At 32.1% G+C, this 23,089-nt stretch overlaps 1 protein-coding gene across 1 annotated transcript in view; it reads right to left on the bottom strand.

Annotated features, from left to right (window-relative positions):
- Positions 1-23,089, bottom strand: part of LOC143064209 (uncharacterized) — an 82,489-nt gene continuing 59,400 nt past the window's right edge. Inside the window, exons 45-61 of the mRNA XM_076236861.1 lie at positions 21,389-21,496; positions 21,000-21,053; positions 20,366-20,419; positions 20,005-20,058; positions 18,613-18,720; positions 18,242-18,295; positions 15,664-15,717; positions 15,073-15,126; positions 6,741-6,848; positions 5,479-5,532; positions 5,029-5,064; positions 4,162-4,197; positions 3,125-3,461; positions 2,399-2,511; positions 2,006-2,077; positions 1,001-1,204; positions 1-335 (exon numbers count right to left, since the gene is read on the bottom strand). Of these exons, the coding sequence (XP_076092976.1) occupies positions 192-335; positions 1,001-1,204; positions 2,006-2,077; positions 2,399-2,511; positions 3,125-3,461; positions 4,162-4,197; positions 5,029-5,064; positions 5,479-5,532; positions 6,741-6,848; positions 15,073-15,126; positions 15,664-15,717; positions 18,242-18,295; positions 18,613-18,720; positions 20,005-20,058; positions 20,366-20,419; positions 21,000-21,053; positions 21,389-21,496 (1,644 nt within the window). The 3' untranslated portion in view covers positions 1-191. The remainder of the gene's footprint in view (positions 336-1,000; positions 1,205-2,005; positions 2,078-2,398; positions 2,512-3,124; positions 3,462-4,161; positions 4,198-5,028; positions 5,065-5,478; positions 5,533-6,740; positions 6,849-15,072; positions 15,127-15,663; positions 15,718-18,241; positions 18,296-18,612; positions 18,721-20,004; positions 20,059-20,365; positions 20,420-20,999; positions 21,054-21,388; positions 21,497-23,089) is intronic.

Genomic DNA, 23,089 nt, shown 5'->3' on the forward strand with positions numbered 1-23,089 from the left:
TTTTTTTGGAAGCACCAATTAAGCAAATTTATTGAGCAATGCAAATTTCCTAAGACATGTTTTGTATATTCATTTTTAAAACTACTGAAAAATAAAGCAACATAAAGTGTTTTGCTGTGTAGAACATTAAGCAGTGCATACTGTGGTTGTCCAAGTTTCTATTTGAACTGCATGACACAGACATGTAGGTTCTAGAAGAAACAAACAGGTCCTGCTTCAAATCCAAACTCTTGGCCATCTGCTCCATAATCTTTAGGTGCAAAGTCCATGATTGGTAGAATTGAAACATCAGAGGCATAGACATCAAATATAGTCTTGCCCTCTCCAGAACGATCCTGCAAATATAAGAAATCTGAGGCATGAAAATAGGAAATATATGTTGATTGCTGACAAATCTGATTAAATCCTCACATAATGAAGGGATATTGACAAACAAAAAACATAGGTATTCACAAAGGAAATCCTTGTTAAAATAAAGCGTGTAATGAAAAAATTGAAATAATTAAAGAAAATTAAAGTCTTTTTTAATCAGACCTTAAACATTTGTGCAATGCAACTCCTGCAGTAATGTCCATTTTGACCTCCAGGGTTGATAAAAACCCAACTGACTTGCAAATTCAAATGTAACATCAAGTACATGTAACCTATGTTTTATTTAATTAAGAACAAAGCTTTGTTTACAAAAGAAGAATGTCATTTTTAGAATGAGATACCATGTGCTTTTAAACTTATTGCATGTTAAAACTGCAACAGCTTTTTATCATCCCTAACTCATATCAAACACCATCGAAAGCACTTTGTTTTACTAATTTTGTTTTATATTATTCTATTACAAAATGTAAATAGAGAAAATATTTTATTATGAAGGTGTGTAATAACATTTAAAATAAGACATTCATGTTTGTTTCCTGAAGGAAGATGATTTGACCTCATTAATGACTTTTAAAAGCAATGTTTTTATTTTCTGGTTTGTTTGTTGTAATCATAGTATTTAACTCACAGCACATCCATCGCTGACATTGCTGACATCAGTTGTGTCTATCTTTTCTTTATTGTAACCTTCAAGTGTGATGGCTTGGTCATAATTGGACATTTCTGAGTCAAACCATGCTATTGATTTCTTACAATAGTAAGTAAACTTCTGTGATGCTTCCAGACTACTTAAACGGAGGAAAGCCAATTGGACTTCATCAGGATATTCAATCTGTAAATGGAAAAAATGTGACTCATGTTAACAAAGCAATCATAAACTAAAAATACCAATCAAGAAATAATAAATGTACATTCATTTTTATGTTTTGAACCAAATGTCTTCTTATTATTTTTCCTAAAAAGATTTGGCTAATCTCCTTTCGGTATTTTGAACTTTTAATAAATGGGGAATGTGTCCATGCTGGCATATCATATAAAGTTATAAAGGAACATAACTGAAGAAAAGTAAAAGGGACTCTACCCAAATTTGTACTTAATCTCAGTTTTGTGGTTATAAGTATAAGTTTCTTAAAATTTGGTTGATGCAAACTTATTTTAGAGTACAGAAACGAAAAATTCAGCAATTTTCCATTTGTAGAGTGGCATAACTCTAGCAAGGTTAAAGTGAAGCCACCAAAATTCAAACTTGATATGTTTGGTTTTTTTTGGTAATAAGCATTGTGTATAAGTTCCACAACATTTGCTTGAAGCAAACTGAAGTCAGAGAACAGAAACCAACTTTGGGACATACAGACGGATGTACATACTGATGTACATTCAGACGGACAAGGGTAAAACTTAATGCCCCTACACTGGGGCATACAAAGTGTATTTTCACACCAACTGCAAAAAAAAAAAATCTAATAAATCAAATGATCTCCTTTGTTACAGTACTCAAATAAGAAATAAAGAGCTCAAACATAAATTGTAATGAATCAATTAACATATATTCGAAGTATGGTCATATATGAACCTTTCATATAGCGAGAAATAAATCAATAACATATATTAAAGATAAATTAGTAAATCTTACCGTTGAACCTCCTTTCATTTCACTAAAGAATGGATTGCCATCCTTCTTTCTTGGCCAAGCTTTAAGAGGTACCTGAAACAGATTTTTTTTTAAATAAGACTAATTTTTTATTTACAATCAATAAAGTTACCATTAAGAGTTGAGTGTGATAATAAACAAATTAAGTTATCATCATTAAGAAATCAAATTATTTTTGCCATCAATGTAATGTAATAATAATATATATAGCTCCCTTGTTCAATAGCGCATCATCAAATTAAAATGTACCATTTACTAACAAAATTTTTGTTTGAAAAGAATAGATACACAAATTTTTGACAAGTCAGCAAAATATTCACAAGACATATTAACCAATCAGTCAGAGATTAGACAAGTTATCCTTAGAAAACTTACCCCTCCTGATTTTTTCAGAGGATGAACACAAGTCTGGCCTCCAGCCTCCATGTTACACCAGACTTTCATCGCATCACTTGGAGAACCAAGATTAGGATCAACCCAATACCAACCTAAAATACAAATATCATTAATAACTTACATCTGTGAAATGTCTTAGAAAACTGAAAATAAGATTTAAAGCTTGTTAGAGTTGACTGGAAATCTAACAATTTTCAGACAAAATGGAATTTTTAATTCAAAAATGTAAAGGGACATGTGAGCATTTTCATATGGTAAATAACATTTTATATCACAGCAAATAAAAGATAATTTAAAATCATTTTAATCGTTCCAATGAAATACCTTGTTTTTTAAGACAAATAAAATATAATATTTTAAAAAGTCAAAGACATCCTGTAATTGCACTACTCTGTCGTCATACAGCAATATGTTTTGTCAAGACATTGTTTAAGTTAAAATCACAACCAAGTGAGACCGTACAGGAACATATATAGTTGTTTGCATTTTCTTCTTTATTTACATCAATAGCTTATGCAATGAAAAGAATATTCAACTCGGGACTGAACAACAGTGAAAAATCCCTTCTACCTACCTACAATACTTTTGATTCTATTATTTAGTTCAATGTTCTATAATTTGTCCAACTTAAAAAATATTCATTGAAAATATCAACAACAAAACATCCATGGAAATAGCCAGGAGTGTTTAGGAAATCTAACATACCATCTTTAGCGTCTTCATGGACCATTTGAATGTCACGGCAGGTTGGTGCTGGACTGTCTTCTTGTCCAGTAGGGTATCTTATCTTCTTTACCTCGGCTCTAAGCTGATCTATCTGACTAAACAGTCTACTAACTACTAGAGTTACTCCTTCTTTCAGTTCAACCTGTTTTGAACCCATGTCTTCTACCATAACAGCCATATCACTCTGGAAGTCTGGTACAGACCTTCGTCTACGACCATTTGAACCAGCTTTGTCACCTTGATTTATGTATCTACCAAGAAGTTCAGCTGGGAAGGCCTGTTGTTCACCTGGTGGCCCCATTGGCCCAGCTGGACCCTAAAGAAAAGAAAATTATTGTTTAAATATAGCCATCAAATTTCATATGTCATTGATCAAAACTTCTTTTTGTCAGCAATTTCTTTCTTTCTCCTTTTTTTAATATAAAATAACAATAAATAGTAAATAAAACTATTTTTTTTTAATCTAAAATCTTGTAATAGTTGTTCGATTATATGAATGAAGCCACTTGAATTTCATTTAAAAATTGATTACAAGGGCATCATGTTTGACAGTGCTGTAGTGCAATATGACAGCATTGCCAAATATTTTCCTGCATCATATCCTGTCCATGTTCTTAAAATAATTTTAGCCAGTAGGATCAACAGCATCTCCCCATCTCACTTATTATATCAGCTTGATCTTTGATGTCTGTGACCTTCATATCAAATAGGAAATCACCTTTCCTATTGGGGAAATCTTTGTTTTCGGGCCAGGTGAGCTAAAAACAATGGACATGTATCTTTATGTATTATTATTAACAAAATAAGGTGCCACTGACATAAATAACTTGTCAAGCAAGGAGACCTAAGACAAGTTTACTATATAACATCTATTGGTTTCCATGCAAAAATACAAAAATGTATCAGACATTTATCACTTCAATGTTTGATCAATCTAGCCAATTTCCAATATGGATTAAATCATACAAAATTAAATCTACTCTTAATGATTAAAATGTTAATGAAAAGTAACTTACCGGTGGACCAATATTTCCCTTTGGACCATCAAGTCCCTAAAATAAAATAATAACTTTAAACAACTAATTGTTGCAACTCCAGCATGGAGGACAACTATAAATGTCACGTGTATTATGCTAATGAGTGTATTTGTTGAATTGATCATTAGTTCTATCATTAAAGGAAATCCAAGTATATAAATATTGGCAAATTCACCAGAAGTTGAAATTAAAAGTGAATATCTGTCAGTAAAATACATATTCACAGCAAGAAAAACTGTTTTCCCTGAATATTTTTTTTTTCTTATCATCTCACATCAAAAATATCAATTATAAAATAATTAAAGCAAAAGTCATTATCTGTAAACAAAGTATGAACAGACAAGAAAACAAACGGCAACTAAGATGATCTGGCAAGATGATCCAGCTATGAGAACCAAGCAATATGATGAGGGTCCACCAACTTCCTGGATGGAAGAATGATAGACTGTTACTCTTTGCTTTCAAATATGCTGATGTGATGACCATGTTTAAACCAGTGAAGTGTATATTTAAAAGAATTGTGTATAGTTATTCAAGTACAAAATGGTTTCAAAATTGCCTGTTCAAATTGTTCATCTTAAAATATAAAAAAAACATCTTCCTTTCTGGTTTCTAGTGCAGCAAATTAAGTCAGGAACACATCATCAGAATTGTGATGATTGGAAACACAACACACAATATACAACCCTATATAAAAAAAAAAGATGTGGTGTGATTGCCAATTACACAACTCTCCACAAGAGACCAAATGACACAGAAATTAACAACTATAGGTCACCATACAGCCTTCAACAATGAGAACAGTCCATACCACATAGTCAGCTATAGAAGGCCAGTCATACTCACTTGTTCTCCTTTAGGTCCTGGAGGTCCTTCTTGGCCCTGAAATATAATAAACACTTTATGGTAATCATAATTTACAGAAACAATAGAAAAACATGATGGAAATAAACTTATATTCAATCTGCTTCATAAAAAAAGTTATGTGTGTACATGTATTCAAATACAACATCCATTCTAGCTAATCTACTATTGGCAAATAAAACTCGATACAATGTCCTATTTACATCTTCATTACTTTTAACAGTATTTTATAATTTTCCATGCAAACAAATTTTCATTGTTTCTTCATTTTTTAAGGTTAACTTTTGGAGCCAAATAATATCTTTTATTACAAATGGCTTATAAAAAGTAGGTTATGCCAAAACACATAACAAACAGATCAATATTTCTTAGTACATATTGCCTTTGTATCTTATATTTATAAGCTACATATATGTTGAATAAATTACTTACTGGTGAGCCTGGCATGCCTTCAACTCCCATTAATCCTGGTGGTCCATTTTGACCCTGTAAAAATATATGACTTTAAAACACACATATAATAAGTATTCATGTCTAAGTTCTTGAATGTATACTAGTTCATCAAGAATAGCAAAGTTCCACATTGAATTTGAAAGGAAAATAAATGATTGAGTTGTGGATATTTACTTAGCACTATTTCAAACAAAGTGTCACATGAAATATAGCTTTTAAACATAAAAAAAAATCTGTTTTGTTGATCTTGTATAGCTGATCATTTAGCTTGTTTAGTTTATCTTTATTGTCTTTAATTTTGCTCAAAACACAAAAGAATAAATCCTCATTTAAGGGCAATCACTCCTATAAAGAGTGACAATCTACTAGCTATATTGTCAAAATTTGACTTGTTAGTAAATCTTGACTTGCTTATAATCTTTGCTTATCTTATATAAGTTTCTATCTATCTATCTATCATAATTTTTAAGATATAAGGCAAAACCACAAAAAAATGGTATAAATTGTCATCAAAGGGCAATAACTCTAATAGGGAGCAATAAGGTGGGCTATAAAGGTGAAAGTATCTGAGGAGATGAGTGCATTCATGCTTTGCAATTTCCCCAGTTAAAATAGAATGGCAATTGACTCACTGCACAGATTTGAATTCTGTGTATGAGTTTCATAAAATTTGGATGAGAAAAACTTGAGTTAGAGTGCTGAAACTAAATGTGGGACAGACAAAACGACAGAAAGAAGGAAGGACTTATGTAAAACTTAATGTCCCCATTGCCTAAAGGGGGGGGGGGGGATAAAAAAAATTAATAGACAATCATCATCCATAAAACACTACACTGAAAACTACATTGAACAATAGAAATCAAAACAAAACCTAAGAATTTAGGAGCTCTAAAAGGGAAAATAGATCTCCTAAAAAATGGCATCTTCTATGTACAAATTATTGAGGCATTCAGGATTTTGCTGTACTAATATTAGGCTATAATGTATTCTATGAAACATGATCAGTACAAAATAAGTAAAACAGATAAAATTCTTAATATCAATGTACTATTTTCTATCAGACAGAGATCACAAATGTATATCTTAATTTGTAAATAAATCATTAAGTGGACAATTAGAAGTTTTAAACCCCTATTTTCATTTCCCCTGAAAATCAATAACGAGTACTTGAGTACAGTGCTTGCTAAGTATCTTATTTTAAATTTAAACATACTTTTAACATCAGTTTTAAATTAACTTACTAAAGGTCCACGATCTCCTTTCTCTCCAGGTGGGCCTTGAGGTCCAGGATGTCCTTTTGGTCCAGGATCACCAATTACACCAGGTGGTCCAACTCTACCAGTATTTCCCTAAAGGACAAAGTTATTACTTTAATTTGACTATAACAGGTATGTGCAATCAAGTTTTTGGGGTATTTAGTTAAATATATTATTAATCAAAATAAAATCACTATCAGACATATGCATCCTGTGGGGCACTGATAAGGGAAACTCCACAACATACAAAGGTGGTGTAGGATTACAGCTGGGGCATGTCTGCCTCTCGGACGTCAGTCCATATTTGGTCAAGAGACTGACTGAAACCAATAGGAAGGTGGCTCTCATGTTGACCAGTCACATGACTAATTAAACCAGGTGCTCCGCAGGGCGCAGCTTTATACGACCGCAGAGGTCGAACCCTGAACAGTTGGGGCAAGTATGGACAAAACATTCAAGCGTGATACAGCTCTGAATTTGGATTGTGATCAAATTTTTGACATTACATGGGTTTTTTTTACACAAAACAAATGTCAAGATTTTACAAATCAATTAAAGATTTCTTCTTCAAACTTTTTAAATCTAAAATTAAATAGTTGACACAGCATAGGTTTCTGACACAGAATGAATGTGGTCTAATGAACTTAAAAGTTTTTTTTTGCCTTTGAGCAATTCACTATGCTGTTGAATATTAATCCTCTCAAAAAAATGTTTGAAGAAATTTTCTTTTTATTTATGAAATCTGAAATGAGAAAAATTTAAACCCCCCCCCTTTTTTTCACATCCCCGTTTCCCTTTCTCCAAAACTGATATCAATTCAAATTTCTAATGGAGTTTGCAACAATAACTACTCTTTTAAATACATCATAAAATATTAAAATGTAAAATAAAGTGCTTGTTATCACTGAATGGTAAAGATTGGTTGGTAGTAAAAGTGAATATACATTGTTTATTGTATAAAACAATAAAAAAAACTTCATCAGCAACATTTTATATTGGCAAATTTCCAATGAAGTTATTTACATAAAGTTATTGGCAAATAAAAATAGAAAATGACATCATAGTCATGTCTGGCAAATGTCCAACATACATTATCTAAAAACATTTTAGATAAGATAAGGAAAAAAAGCTTCATCAGCAACATTTTATATTGGCAAATTTCCAATGAAGTTATTTACATAAAGTTATTGGCAAATAAAAATAAAAAATGACATCATAGTCATGTCTGGCAAATTTCCAACATATATTATCAACTACTATTCTATACAAAGAAAGATAACTCCAATTGAAAATTAATTGCTATTGCACAATATTGTGCAATTAGATATTTCTTGCTATTGTGCAATACTGTGCAATTGAAAATTTCTTGCTATTGCACAATACTTGATATGGAATCCTGATTTGGACCAACTTGAAAACTGGGCCCATAATCAAAAATCAAAGTACATATTTAGATAAAGCATATCAAATAAGCCCAAGAATTTAATTTTTGTTAAAATCAAACTTAGTTTAATTTTGGACCCTTTGGACCTTAATGTAGACCAATTTGAAAACTGGACCAAAAATTAAGAATCTACATACACAGTTAGATTTGGCATATCAAAGAACCCATTTATTCAATTTTTGATGAAATCAAACAAAGTTTAATTTTGGACCCCCATTTGGACCAACTTGAAAACTAGGCCAATAATTAAAAATCTAAGTATATTTTTAAATTCAGCATATCAAAGAACCCCAAGGATTCAATTTTTGTTAAAATCAAACTAAGTTTAATTTTGGACCCTTTGGACCTTAATGTAGACCAATTTGAAAACGGGACCAAAAATTAAGAATCTACATACATAGTTAGATTCGGCATATCAAAGAACCCCAATTATTCAATTTTTGATGAAATCACACAAAGTTCAATTTTGGACCCTTTGGGCCCCTTATTCCTAAACTGTTAGGACCAAAACTCCCAAAATCAAACCCAACCTTCCTTTTATGGTCATAAACCTTGTATTTAAATTTCATAGATTTCTATTTACTTATACTAAAGTTATGGTGCAAAAACCAAAAATAATGCTTATTTGGGCCCCTTTTTGGCCCCTAATTCATAAACTGTTGTGACCTCAACTCCAAAAATCAATCCCAACCTTCCTTTTGTGGTCATAAACCTTGTGTTAAAATTTCATTGATTTCTATTTACTTAAAGAAGATAAAGTTGCTAGTCATAATTAAGTTTTGTTTAATACATATTGTAAGCAATTGTAGTTAGATTTTGTTTTGCTTTCTGTCTTGTATAAACTTAAATTGTCATTTATAATTATATAGGACAAGAAAAGGTTAACCCATTTTTACCTTTCCTCAGTTAGAGGATTTAGTTATTTCATAAGAGGGAAAAGAGTTTTATTACTTTACAAGGATTTCATATTCATATTACATTGTACCTGCCCAAAAGCTAACTATCTATCTAAAAAAAAAAATATTGTACAACTTAAAAGTGGTCATCAGAGGGAAATTAAAAAAAAAAAAAAAAAAAAAATTTGATTAAAGAGCAATTATGACCAGTCAAAAGAAAAATAATTTTTTCCACAACATAACATTTTGATAAAATAACAGACCCCCTTTTTCTTCAAGAGATAAGAAATTATGATGTTGTACTATTAACTGAGACCCATGTAGGTTATAACACTATAGTCAATATTGAGGGTTTTAACTATTACCCTATTTGTAGACCACAATCAACTAATTCTAGATACTATGGGGGCCTAGGTATTTTGGTAAAATATGAAGTTCGCAAGGGCATTAAGATTTTAACAAATACATGTAAAGATTATCAATGGTTGCAATTCGATAAACATTATTTTAATCTAAATACAGATATATTATATATATGGAAGTGTTTAACGACCTTGACTGGCTTTTCAGCCCTCGCACGGTCGGCTCGGTGCCCGAAGACGATTGGTGAGCATTTAAATATTTTGTGCCGTGGGTCAGGAACGGGTAGCAAAGGACGCCGAATGGAGGCCGCCATCTTGGTTTTGGTGAGTTGATTTTACTTTTTGACTATTTTTGTTGTTTTCTTTACTTCACAACGGCTGCTTTCAGGGCCAGTTTGGTCAGCTTGGCAGCCCGCTAGCCTCGATGATGGAGTACTGGCAGATGAATCGTGGACGTAGTTCTAAGATGACAGGAAGCGTTATCAGGACCAAAGCCCTGAGGCAGTGAAATGTAGGTCGTATCACCCAACAGCCTAGGATACAGCCCTCGGACGTTAATCGGCATGACACTCCCCATAATAGACAATGGTTTTGGAGGCATGTTAACGCGGGTACGCCTACTACTACGTCTCTCTGTACGGCATGGATTGGTTTCTGTCATCTTAGTAGTATGTCGTTGACCATCTAGCAATAAACCCTCATCGAAGATAGCGGGTAAAGGAGAGCTGACCCAGCACGTCCGTTCAGCTGTAAGGACTGAGACGTGAGTGAAAAACAGATATATTTCTATGTTTGGCATATATTATACCTGCAACCTCATTTTATGTTGACCAATCAGAAGACGACACACTTGAAAACATAGAAAAAGATATTATTAAATTTAGTCAACAAGGTAGTATTATAGTGTGTGGGGACTTAAATGCAAGGACAGGGTCAGAGCCAGATTTTATAATTAATGATGTTAATGATACACATATACCAATGTATGATAATTATAGTTGTGATGTTATTCAAGAAAAAAGATGTAGTTATGATATGAAAGTAGATTCAAGAGGTAAACAACTTCTGGACTTGTGTATTGCGTCCAAATTACGTATTTTAAATGGGAGAATGTGGGGCGATTCTTATGGTAAATACACTTGTATGAAAGCAGTGGGTAGTAGTGTGGTTGACTATGTTATCGTGTCAGAAGACTTGATTGCAGACACTTTATTTTTTCATGTCGCTGATTTTTTATCAACTCTGTCAGACTGTCACTGTAAACTAACATTTGGCATGTTAGCTAGTTATTCACATAAAAATAATGAGCAAGACATTACTAGTTTATTTCCAGGAAAATATATATGGTCAGAAACTTCTACACAAAAACTTCAAGATACTTTATGCCAGCCAAATATTAAAAACAGTATTAAAAAATTTTTAGACTCAAAAATTAATCTTTCAGAGGACTATATTGAACAAGCGGCTAATGAATGTTTTAATATAATAGATAACGCTGCTAGTAAATGTTTAATATTTCGTAAAACAAAATTAAAAGGTGTACGTAAACATAAAAATAAAAAATGGTTTGACATAGACCTAGTACAAAAACGTAAAAGTCTTATTTCTAAAGGTAAGCTATTATCAAAATTCCCGTGGGACCCAATTATAAAAGGGTCTTACTATAAATGTTATAGAGAGTATAATAAGCTACGTAAATATAAAGAAAGGAAATTTAAACAAAACATTCTTGACAGTCTGGATAATCTAAGGGATAATAATCCAAAGAGTTATTGGAATCTCATTAAAGAATTAAAAGAAGACAATTCGGATGGTCCAGAAAATTCTATTCAAAGTAATGTCTGGTTTTCATATTTTCAATCTTTAAATTTTAACTCTGACAAATTTAAAGACAGATTAGAGGAAATTAGTAAAAAAGTAAAAAATTTAGAAAAAAATTCAACTTTCTGTGAACTAGATTACAAAATAACCCTAAAAGAAATTTTAGATGCTATAAATAAACTTAAGAATAATAAAGCTGCAGGATTGGATGGTATTCCAAATGAGATATTAAAAGCTGGGGGAAGTATATTTGCACCTGTTTTGCAGAAACTTTTTAATTTAGTATTCTGCTCTGGAAAATACCCTCACAAATGGGCATTATCTTATTTATGTCCAATTTTTAAAGCAGGGAGTCCTAGTAAACCTGAAAATTACAGAGGCATAGCAATAAATTCATGCATTGGAAAATTATTTAACAGTATTCTTAATAAAAGACTTGACATTCATCTTGATAAAAATAATATAATTCATCCATGTCAGATTGGTTTTTCAAAAAAGAGTAGAACATCTGATCATATGTTTGTTTTAAAAACCATATTAGATAAATATACTAACAAAAAAGGGGGGAAAATCTATGCTTGCTTTGTGGACTTTAAAAAAGCTTTCGACAGGGTCATACACTGTGGTATTAAATATAAATTATTGGAAAATAACATATCTGGAAAATTTTATACTATTTTAAAAGATATGTACAGCAAGAATGAAATGTCTGTGAAAGTGGGCAATGTATTAACACCATCTTTCAGTTCACTAGTTGGGGTAAGACAAGGGGATGTTCTAAGTCCAAACTTATTTAAGCTTTTCATTAACAATCTGCCTCCAAAATTTGAGCCAAGTCCAGATGCTGTTGATATCAATGGGCGTAGAATTGATTGTCTTATGTACGCTAATGACATTATTGTATTATCAAACACTAAAAAAGGTCTTCAAAACCGACTTGATATATTGCATACTTATTGTATTGACTGGTGTCTAGATGTAAACTTGTCCAAAACAAAAGTTTTAATTTTTAACAAGCCTGGAAAATTTTTAAAGGAATCATTTTATTTAGATAAAGAGGCTATAGAATGTGTTAATAAATGTAAATATTTAGGGATAGTCTTTACTTCTAGTGGTCTTTTTCAACAGGGGAAAGAAGAGCTATTCAAAAAATCCTTAAAGGCAAAATTTAAATTACAAAAATCCATGTCAGCTTGTAATCCAAGTATTGATACTGCAATTCATTTATATGATCACACAATAAAACCAATTTTATTATATTGTAGTGAAATTTGGGGTTCATTTAAAATTAACTCTGCTGCTTGCAAGAAAAAAAGTGATTATCTATTTGAATTAATCTACATAAATGATTATTTGGAAAAATCACATTTCAGATATTTAAAGTATATTCTTGGTGTAAATAAGAAAGCCTCAAATTTAGCAGTGTTATCAGAGGTTGCAAGATTTCCTCTTTATTTTTCTGTCATTATATCTATGGTAAAATATGTACACAGGCTTAACAAGTTGGACACAGGGTTACTTTATGATGCTTATGTTTGTAATAAAATTTTAGATGCAGAAAACATTAATTGTTGGTATTCATCTATGAAATATGTACTTCAATCACTTGATATACAAAATTTAGATACAAAGCTCAATAAATTAATTAAATTTGTAAAATGTAAACTTTGTAATAGTTTCAAAACATTTTGGTTGGTCAAAAGATCTGAAACCTTATCACAAGGTAATAGTAAATTAGAGAATTATTTCAACCTCAAGACTGACTTTGTAAAGGAGGCCTATTTATCAATTAAAGATTTTAGTATAAGAAGAGCTATATGTAAAATGAGAATAAGTGCTCATGATCTTAAAATTGAGAAAGATAGATATAATAAAAAATACATAGAGAGAACTCAACGTCTATGTCATCATTGCTTATCACATGGATCAAATTCTATTGAAGATGAGACCCATTTTACAGTAAATTGTCCATTATATGATGAACAGAGGAAATTACTATATGATAAAGTTATAACTTTTTGTACTAATTTTAAAGAACTACCTAATGATAAGAAATATTTCTGGCTGTTCACAAATGAGCATTTACCAACTCTCATGTGCCTAGGAAATTACATTATTAAAGGGTTAGAAATAAGATCCAGATGTAAACAAAATATATGAAGTAATTTAGTATTTTATTGTTATAAGATTTAATATAATAGTTGTATAAAACACATGTTGTGTTAGGCTCTGATCCTGTTCATAACGTTAAAATATGTATTAGTTTTCTGTTTTGCTTTTTCCAATCATATTGTGTTGTAAAATGATGCCCTTTATGGGTTCTTGATTAGATTAATAAAATTCTTATTCTTATTCTTAAAATTCTTATACTAAAGTTATTGTGCGAAAACCAAGAATAATGCTTATTTGGGCCCTTTTTTGGCCCTTAATTCCTAAACTGTTGGAACCAAAACTCCCAAAATCAATCCCAACCTTCCTTTTGTGGTCATAAACCTTGTGTCAAAATTTCATAGATTTCTATTCACTTAAACTAAAGTTATAGTGCGAAAACCAAGAAAATGCATATTTGGGCCCTTTTTGGCCCCTAATTCCTAAAATGTTGGGACCAAAACTCCCAAAATCAATCCCAACCTTACTTTTGTGGTCATAAACCTTGTGTTAAAATTTCATTGATTTCTATTCACTTTTACTAAAGTTAGAGTGCGAAAACTAAAAGTATTCGGACGACGACGACGACGCCGACGCCAACGTGATAGCAATATACGACGAAAAATTTTTCAAATTTTGCGGTCGTATAAAAATTGTTTGAAACAAAGTGTGCTAACTTCATTTTCAATTTGGCGTGGCTGTAAGCAACAAAGTTTTCAGCAGAAACTATTTTTGATTTAATTTTACATACAGGAATATTAAGCATTCGTAAATGATATGCAAGTCTAGAACATTTTCATGCTATGGCCGCTGTTTTGGAACAATTTAAACTTTTATTGGGAATTCCAGAGTGGTTCCTTCTGTCCAAGGAAGAAATTTCATCATTTGATTACTACCTGACCGAAACAGAGAATGATCTTTCTCGGGCTTTGTGGTCATTAAAACTAGACTGTGGCGCTTGGGATGCATTTTTTGCAACATAAATGCTATATTGCCGATATGTGTGACATGTAAACAGCCTCGCGCTGATTAAGAGATTGTCTACTCGATTTAGTACCAAGTTCTTCAAGATTAGTGTATGGATGTTAACTGAACCGCAAGTTCTGCAGTGACATTATTGTTAACGATTTTCTGCGTAAATCATCACAATGGAAGACATAGACAGAGTAAGAGAGTGGGTGGCAGACAAGAAACTCAACGAAAGCACGACGGATGAACTTAATATCCATTCTATGAATCTGATTTACTTATCTGAATGGTTTCCTTTTCTCTTTTAAATGTAAAACAACCACCCAACAAAATAAATATATTTTTGATAAAATACAGATAGTTGCTTTTTTTATAATTTATACAACTCCAACTTTGGAAAATACCAAAGAAGCAAAATAATTGCAAAGAATATCACAGTTGAGAAAATTAAATGCCACATAGCTAAACCTCTTAGAAGTACTAAAATTATGATAATAATATAAAAAACAATCTGAGATAGGAAGTGTCAACAAATTTTCTGACAAGTGTAATTAATTATCATCAGGTGCTGATATTAAGTTGTAAGAGCATATATTTTCCTATATTCTATTAAATGTTAGAACACTGAGATCTATTTTACTCACTTGACAATTGGATTTGTAATAGAATAATCTTACCTTTATCCCCTTCTCTCCTCTTTCTCCCTTTGAGCCAGATGGTCCTAGTGGTCCCTACAACATACAAAATTACCACAATTTAAAAAGGTAACAAGGCCAAATAATGGTTATCCTACCACCTTGTATTATCTGTTGTAAAAAAAATTAAAAGTCATCATTTCTCACCCAGATACCATTAACATAAAGACTTAATTAACCTTATCTAGTTTAATATCTTATCAGCTCTTCATGAAGTTAAACTCTTTTTGAAAATCTCAAACATTCTGATAAAAAATATCTCTCAGTTTTATCTGTTTGATTCCAACTTAAGTAATTGTTTGTCCATTACATGTAAACCATTGTCAGAACATGTAAGATTGCATTTTTAGCTGTTCTTTTTTCTTACAGCTATCCATTATTTGTGGTTGATGTAAAATCTGTTCAGTGGTCTCCTTCCCCTCTTTAAGGTAAAATCTTTACAACATGAAGTCAAATTTTGTCAATTTTTTTTTTATAGCAGAAGACCTTTCCCTCTTCATACAACTTGTGACACCACATATTCTTTCATGATACTAGAAATTGAACAAAAGTTGTAGTGTTATGTATACTTACAAGAAGTCCCTGTTCTCCAGATAAACCAGGTGGTCCTGTGGAACCAGCTTCTCCCTGTAATATTGTATTTATAATTATCATACTTTTACCATTCATTACTTTTAAACATTTTTTTTACCCATTAAAGATACAAAATTCTCAAATTCCTTTGGCATAAATTGCTACCATATATGAATTTGTTGTCCATATTTCTGTTCTCACAGAAGAGAAAACACACATACAACATACATCATACATTAAAAATTGACATAAGCCTACATATTGTACAAAAGTAAGGTAAATTGAGTTGTCTATTTTTCTTACAGATAAGTTATAGGTAGTATATAATAGCAGCATGAATTCATGATAAGAGCAACTCTCAATGACACATATTCTAACATCATGTAAACACAAGAGTGCACACGCTGAAATGTCTCGCCTTCTATACTAATCATTGATATTATGTTGATAGTCCTAAGTATAAAGATAAGCTTTAATACAACTGTCACATTAACTTAACATTAACCAAGATAACTAAACAAAGACCAATGAACCTTGAAAATGAGGTCAAGGTCAGATGAACCATGCCAGGCAGACATGTACAGCTAACAATGCTTCTATACAACATATATAGTTGACCTATTACTTATAGTTTAAGAAAAATAGACCAAAACACAAAAACTTAACACTGTGCAATGAACCGTGAAAATGAGGTCATGGTCAAATAAAACCTGCGCGACTGACATAAAGATCATAAAATATTTCCATACACCAAATATAGTTGACCTATGGCATATAGTATTAAATAAAAAGACCAAAACTCAAAAACTTAACTTTGACCACTGAACCATGAAAATGAGGTCAAGGTCACATGACATCTGCCCGCTAGATAGGTACACCTTACAATCATTCCATACAACAAATATAGTAGACCTATTGCATATAGTATGAGAAAAACAGACCAAAACACAAAAATTTAACTATAACCAGTGAACCATGAAAATGAGGTCAAGGTCAGATGACACCTGCCAGTTGGACATGTACACCATACAGTCCTTCCATACACCGAATATACTAGCCCTATTGCTTGTAGTATCTGAGATATGGACTTGACCACCAAAACTTAACCTTGTTCACTGATCCATGAAATGAGGTCGAGGTCAAGTGAAAACTGTCTGACAGACATGAGGACCTTTCAAGGTACGCACATATCAAATATAGTTATCCTATTACTTATAATAAGAGAGAATTCAACATTACAAAAAATTTGAACTTTTTTTTCAAGTGGTCACTGAACCATGAAAATGAGGTCAAGGACATTGGAGATGTGACTGACGGAAACTTCGTAACATGAGGCATCTATATACAAAGTATGAAGCATCCAGGTCTTCCACCTTCTAAAATATAAAGCTTTTAAGAAGTTAGCTAACACCGCCGCCCCACCGCCCCACCGCCGTAGCCGCCGCCACTGGATCACTATCCCTATATCGAGCTTTCTGCAACAAAAGTTGCAGGCTCGACAAAAATTGTTAGTTGCTGTCGTCCATATTCGTTTTTCTGTCATTGGACTATTAAAATCAGGCCATTGGTTTTCTCTTCTGATTGGGGCTCAATATAGCTTTTTATTTTGTATGGGAATTATTGCTCATTGTTGAAGGTTGAAGTGTTCACATCTGTTCTTTTTAGTCTATGGATAGTTGCCTACTTTACTATTTATCCTATGTATAGTTGCCTACTCTACTCTGTAGCCTATGGATAGTTGCCTACTTAACTCTTTAGCCTATCAATAGTTGCCTACTTTACTTTTAACTATTTATAGTTGCCTAATTGGCAATACATACCACAATTCTTAACTTTATTTTCAAAAAGATTAAATGGATTAACTGAAAAGTTAGATATCATGTACCGGTAATCATAAAACCTTTTGACAGAAATCTTTATGTTTGCACTTTATAAAACAAGTGAAACTGCGAGCTACTGCTCACTGATGATACCCCCGCCGCAAGTGGATAATATTAATAGTGTAAAAATATGCAAGTGTTCGGTAAACAGGAAGTTGTCGAGTGATGAATCTGAAAACGCATCACACGGTATAGCTGACTTATATAAATCCTGAAACCAAATTTCAGAAATCCTTGTATTGTAGTTCCTGAGAAAAATGTGACGAAAATTTTCAACTTGGCTATCATGTGTAAAATCAGACAAGTGTTCGGTAAACAGGAAGTTGTCAAGTGATGAATCTGAAAACGCATCACACGGTATGGCTGACATATATAAATGTTGATACCAAATTACAGAAAGGGTGGATGTGTAGTTCCTGAGAAAAATGTGACGAAAGTTTCATGGGACGGACTGACTGACGGACGGACTGACGGACTGATGGATGGACTGACGGACAGACAGAGGTAAAACAGTATACCCCCCCTTTTTTAAAGCGGGGGTATAAAAATCAAATATTTCTTTACAATTACCGGTAATAGCTGTGGTTTGGCCTTTTTGCCCTATAAGGCAGCATAAAGCAAACACTTATCAATCAAATCATACAACATTTGCTATCATACATTAAATCTACATGTGACAAACACTTGTATATACATACCACAGGGCCTGGATTTCCTCTAGGTCCTGAAGTTCCTTGTACTCCTGGTTGGCCCTAACAAAGTAATTACTTTAATATTAATTTTCCATCAAAAGTTGTGTTCAAATAAAAAATCCTTTGTAATAAATCTTGTTGATTCTCTTCTAAAATTAATCACTAGAAAGTCTTTTTAAACATATAAGGTTATGCACTTATGACTTTGCAGTCAGATCTACATTAATTTTTTTCATAGTGAGCTTTTTTTTTTGCTTTAGATATAATTTCCCAGATTAAAATTATCAAAGTTGAACAGTTTTTACACAATTTTTATTCTTTAAAATATGTGCTGTCCAACTACTTTTTGAATTAACTTTTTTTTAGATAGTACTTACTGCGGGTCCGGCTGGTCCTCTTGGTCCAGAATTTCCCTTCATTCCTTGACTTCCTTTAATTCCAACTTCTCCTATTGCCCCAGGTACACCAGGTGCACCTGCGTCTCCCTGCAATGTAATATTGTGTAAAATTACACCAATCAACATTAAAAATTACTTTTTCTAAAAGTTTGAAACTTAAGATATATTCAGTGGCGGATCAAGAAATTCTCAGAAGTGGGGGCCCACTGACTGCCTAAGAGGGGGCCTGCTCCAGTCACGCTTCAGTGATTCTCTATATCAGCAACCAAATTTTTTCCAAAAAAAGGGGGGGCTGGCCCCCCGCCCCCCCCTAAATCCGCCTCTGATATTCTTGTTTAATTGATCATTGTTTAACTCAAACTTAATCAACTATCAGATATACAATAGCACCTTGTATTTATATTATCCAGACTGGCTGAAAAAATGTCACACAAAATTTTGTTAATGATACAATGTTTTTTGTTTTTTTTTTTATTTTAAAAAATATAAGAAGTTGATCAAATGCTACTGTAAAGTATAAAATTTATCCATGAAAACCATGTATGAAATGAGTGTCTGTTTGTATGCCCTACATAACAAATCCTGGTGATAGGATCTCATGAAATTCTGTATATCTATTGGTACTGCTAATTTGCAATAACTTTCAAACATTTGAAGTTTGGTAGCATGTAGCTAATGTATAAAGAGCTCAACTTTTATTACTTCAATTTGACACCAAATGAAAACATGAAATGTTTGAGTTTTGCAGTATGCAAAACAAATGTCATTTCTTAAATTATTCATCATTGGCAGCTTACAATTGAACATTTTAACATATATAAGTTTTATTCAATTCTTATGAAGGACACAAGTTTGTTAGTTACCCAAGATAAGTAAATCTTAAACTAATTAAATCAAAAGTAGAAGATAAGAAAAGTAAACTCTTTCAGCATTTTGAATAAAAAAATCTAAAAATTATATAAATTTAAAAATCATAATTTCTAATGATTGAATAATTTAACTTTTTAAAGTGGTACCAAACACCTTCACTGAAATTAATTTGGCTAGTTTAATTTTCTTAAAATTTTGACAGAATATTTACTTTGACCCTTTGACAAAAATAAAAAAATTTCAAAATTCCTAGTCTATATTGCAGTTTGATAAAAACACTAATTTTGATCATTGAGAAGCTTAATTTTCATTAACAATTGAACGGTATTAAATTGTTCAGTAGATTTTTACAGAGTTATCTCCCTTTAGTGTAATGTACCACCTTAAGCAAATTCATTGGTTCTAGCTATACCTCCTCCTTAAAAAATGAAACCAAATTCATATCATATTTCTCAATTTATGAGTGTTCATAATTTTTATTTTCAAATGTGAATGTCTTACCTGTTTTCCATTTCTTCCAGGTAACCCTGGGTCACCAGGTGAGCCAACTGGTCCCTGTAATTCACAAATTATGTTACGATCAAACAATTACTTAATGAGAATGTATTTAAAATTGCAAAACATTTGTGTACTTGTATGTAAAGGTCTAGTTTTAAAAGTCAGAGACAGTTTGAATTAACATGAAAACCAATAGTGAACATTTGAAAACAGTTTGACTGATTTATTAATTAAATCATAAATTTATTTTTGAATCTGTACAATCAATATCTAAAATGTAGTAAATAAAGGGTCCTGTTGGGAATCATACCACATCTTCTTTTTTAACATTAGCTAAGTTTGATAAACGAATTTTGTAACTTACTGCTGGGCCTGGCGGTCCCTTGGGTCCTTCTGGTCCATCTCTGCCTGCCTCTCCCTACAAAGTATAAATTGGGATGCAGTATACCTTGAATACAATCTAAATCCTCAATACAAATTATAAGCTTGCATTTGTATGATAAATGTCCTTTGGCAAATCATACACAAAAAAAATATGAATCTGTTATCACAACCCAAAACCTCTGCCATTGATCTTTCTAAGTTTTTCATCACTACTGTCTACATTTGTTCTCTTTGCCACATTTACATATCAAACATGCATAAAAAATATATAAATGGTTTCAGTATTTCACAACAGCATTTAACATTAAGTTTTGTGTAATGTGCTGCCTTGTCATAAATTTTCCATACAAGACAAATTTCCTTCGAGGTAATTTCTGTCAAATATATTTGCTTTTGTTTTTAGAAATTTATATGAAAAATCTAGATACTGTTTTGAAAATTGCTACACCTAAGTTAAGTCATCAATATGCTTGAATGTTCATTTTACTTCATGACCTTAAGAGAAATGCTATCCATGACCTTAAGAGAAATGCTATCCATGACCTTCAGAGAAATGGTATGCATGACTAAGCTTTAAAACATTTAGATGGACAATAACCTGAAGTAATACTAACCTTGTGACCTGGTTCCCCAGATGGTCCTGTCATTCCTGGATTTCCGGGCATACCCTGAAAATGTAAATTATTGAATCTATCATTTCTGTTAGCTCTTTTCATAAGGTAATATTTACTTCTAACAATTTAGTGCTCACAAACAGGTAAAAAAGAATATAAAATTATTTATTTTATTACAATTACATTTCATTTTACCATATAAAACATTACATTGCAGAATACGTATTAGAAAAGTCTTAACCCTTTTGAATGTTTGTTGTTGTTACTCCATACAAGACAAATTTATAATTTGCAATATAAATGACATGAAGTTACTGCCAAAGGTTAAAAAAAAGACCAAATAATAAGAGTAGACACCATATTAGTCTGTTACTGATAAAAAAACTTACAGCATGGCCTTTAGGTCCAAATGGTCCAACTTCACCCCTTTCACCAGCTGGTCCTTGGTTACCTTGTCTTCCACTGTCACCTTTGTCTCCTGGTTGTCCTTGTGGTCCCTATAAGGATACATAATAAAAACATTAACATATTTCCCAACCTAATACCAACACATCTATGTCTGTGAAACTTTAACATTTGAGCTGTGTCTGATAGATATCAACCTTATGCAAGTGTACATAAACATGTAAATGTATAAGTAGATATAGGAAGATGTGGTATGAGTGCCAATGAGACAACTCTCCATCCAAGTCACAATTATAAAAGTAAACCATTATAGGTCAAGGTACGGCCTTCAACACGGAGCCTTGGCTCACACCTAACAACAAGCTATGAAGGGCCCCAAAATTACTATTGGTCTAATCTATGTAAAAAAACTGAGAAAAACGTATAAATTACATAAACAAACGACAACTACTGTACATCAGATTCCTGACTTAGGACAGATGCAAACATTTGCAGCGGGATTAAATGTTTTAATGGTACCAAACCTTCTCCCTTTTTCTGAAACAATAGTATAACATCACCACATATAAGACATTGATTTATAATAGAACATTTAAATATCAAATAAATTTTGGTTTGTTTTGTATGGTTCTTATAAAACTCAATTATCAAACAGTTATAGACAATTCTTAACCCTTTCAACGCTACACAAAAAAATATAAAAATGGCTGCTGCTGCTGCATTTTTTTTGTGTTCATTCATTAGAACAGTATATTCCTTTTCAGACTGCTGTATCTTTTTTATTATAAGAGATACAGAAAAAGTTATTGCATGAAAAATGCTCAGGAGAGTATGAACTGTAATGTTAGGCAGTTATTTCAGTAAAATTTTTATCAGGTTACCTGCATTTTCAGGTAATTAACAGGTAAAAGGTGTAATTTGTTACATTTGTGTTGAATTTTGAATAAAAACTACTTTTCGTCTTCATCTATTTTGTTTTTTTATCTGCCATATAATAAAGAAGACACCAATTGCTCGATTCCGTAGCGTATTGCACCATACACAACGTATTATGTAATCATGGCACAAATCAGTGGCTCCGTCCTCAAAATTTTCAGTCAACCTCCGTTTTCCCCCCTTTTTCTACGTCTCGTAATGATCGATCAAATCATATTTCCCACACGAATTGAATGTAATAAACACATTGAGATAACAAGAAACCTTTTAACTAATCCTCGTCATCAGTTTCGCCATAGAAATGCTGAAATATTTCCATATTTACAGCTTCGTTTCCAATTTCCGCCATTTGCATTTGTCAAAATATTTGTTTTTATTTTCCTTCAATTTTCCTTCTACTGCATGATTTTACAATAAAAATTGCCGGGATTTCAAGCGCAAATGAGACCTTGCATATCCTCGATTCATACAAGGAAAAATTAGAGAGGACCCGAATGAAAACCGAATGGTTTAAGAGTCCTTATGAAAAATCCGTTGTCATCGCGGCATATGCCGCGAATAGCAGTGGCGGACGGCGTATGTCATCGTGGCATATGCCGTGTATAGCGTTGAAAGGGTTAAAGATGTTTTTCAAACCAAAATAAGAAAACAGATGCATTGATATTCAATTGCATAAGGTCCGTTTCTATCCGACGCAGCTCATTTGTTAATATTCAAATGTGCCTTATATTATCAATAATATTTCTTTA

This window comes from Mytilus galloprovincialis, chromosome 2 (assembly GCF_965363235.1).
Source record: "Mytilus galloprovincialis chromosome 2, xbMytGall1.hap1.1, whole genome shotgun sequence".
NCBI lineage: Eukaryota > Metazoa > Mollusca > Bivalvia > Mytilida > Mytilidae > Mytilus > Mytilus galloprovincialis.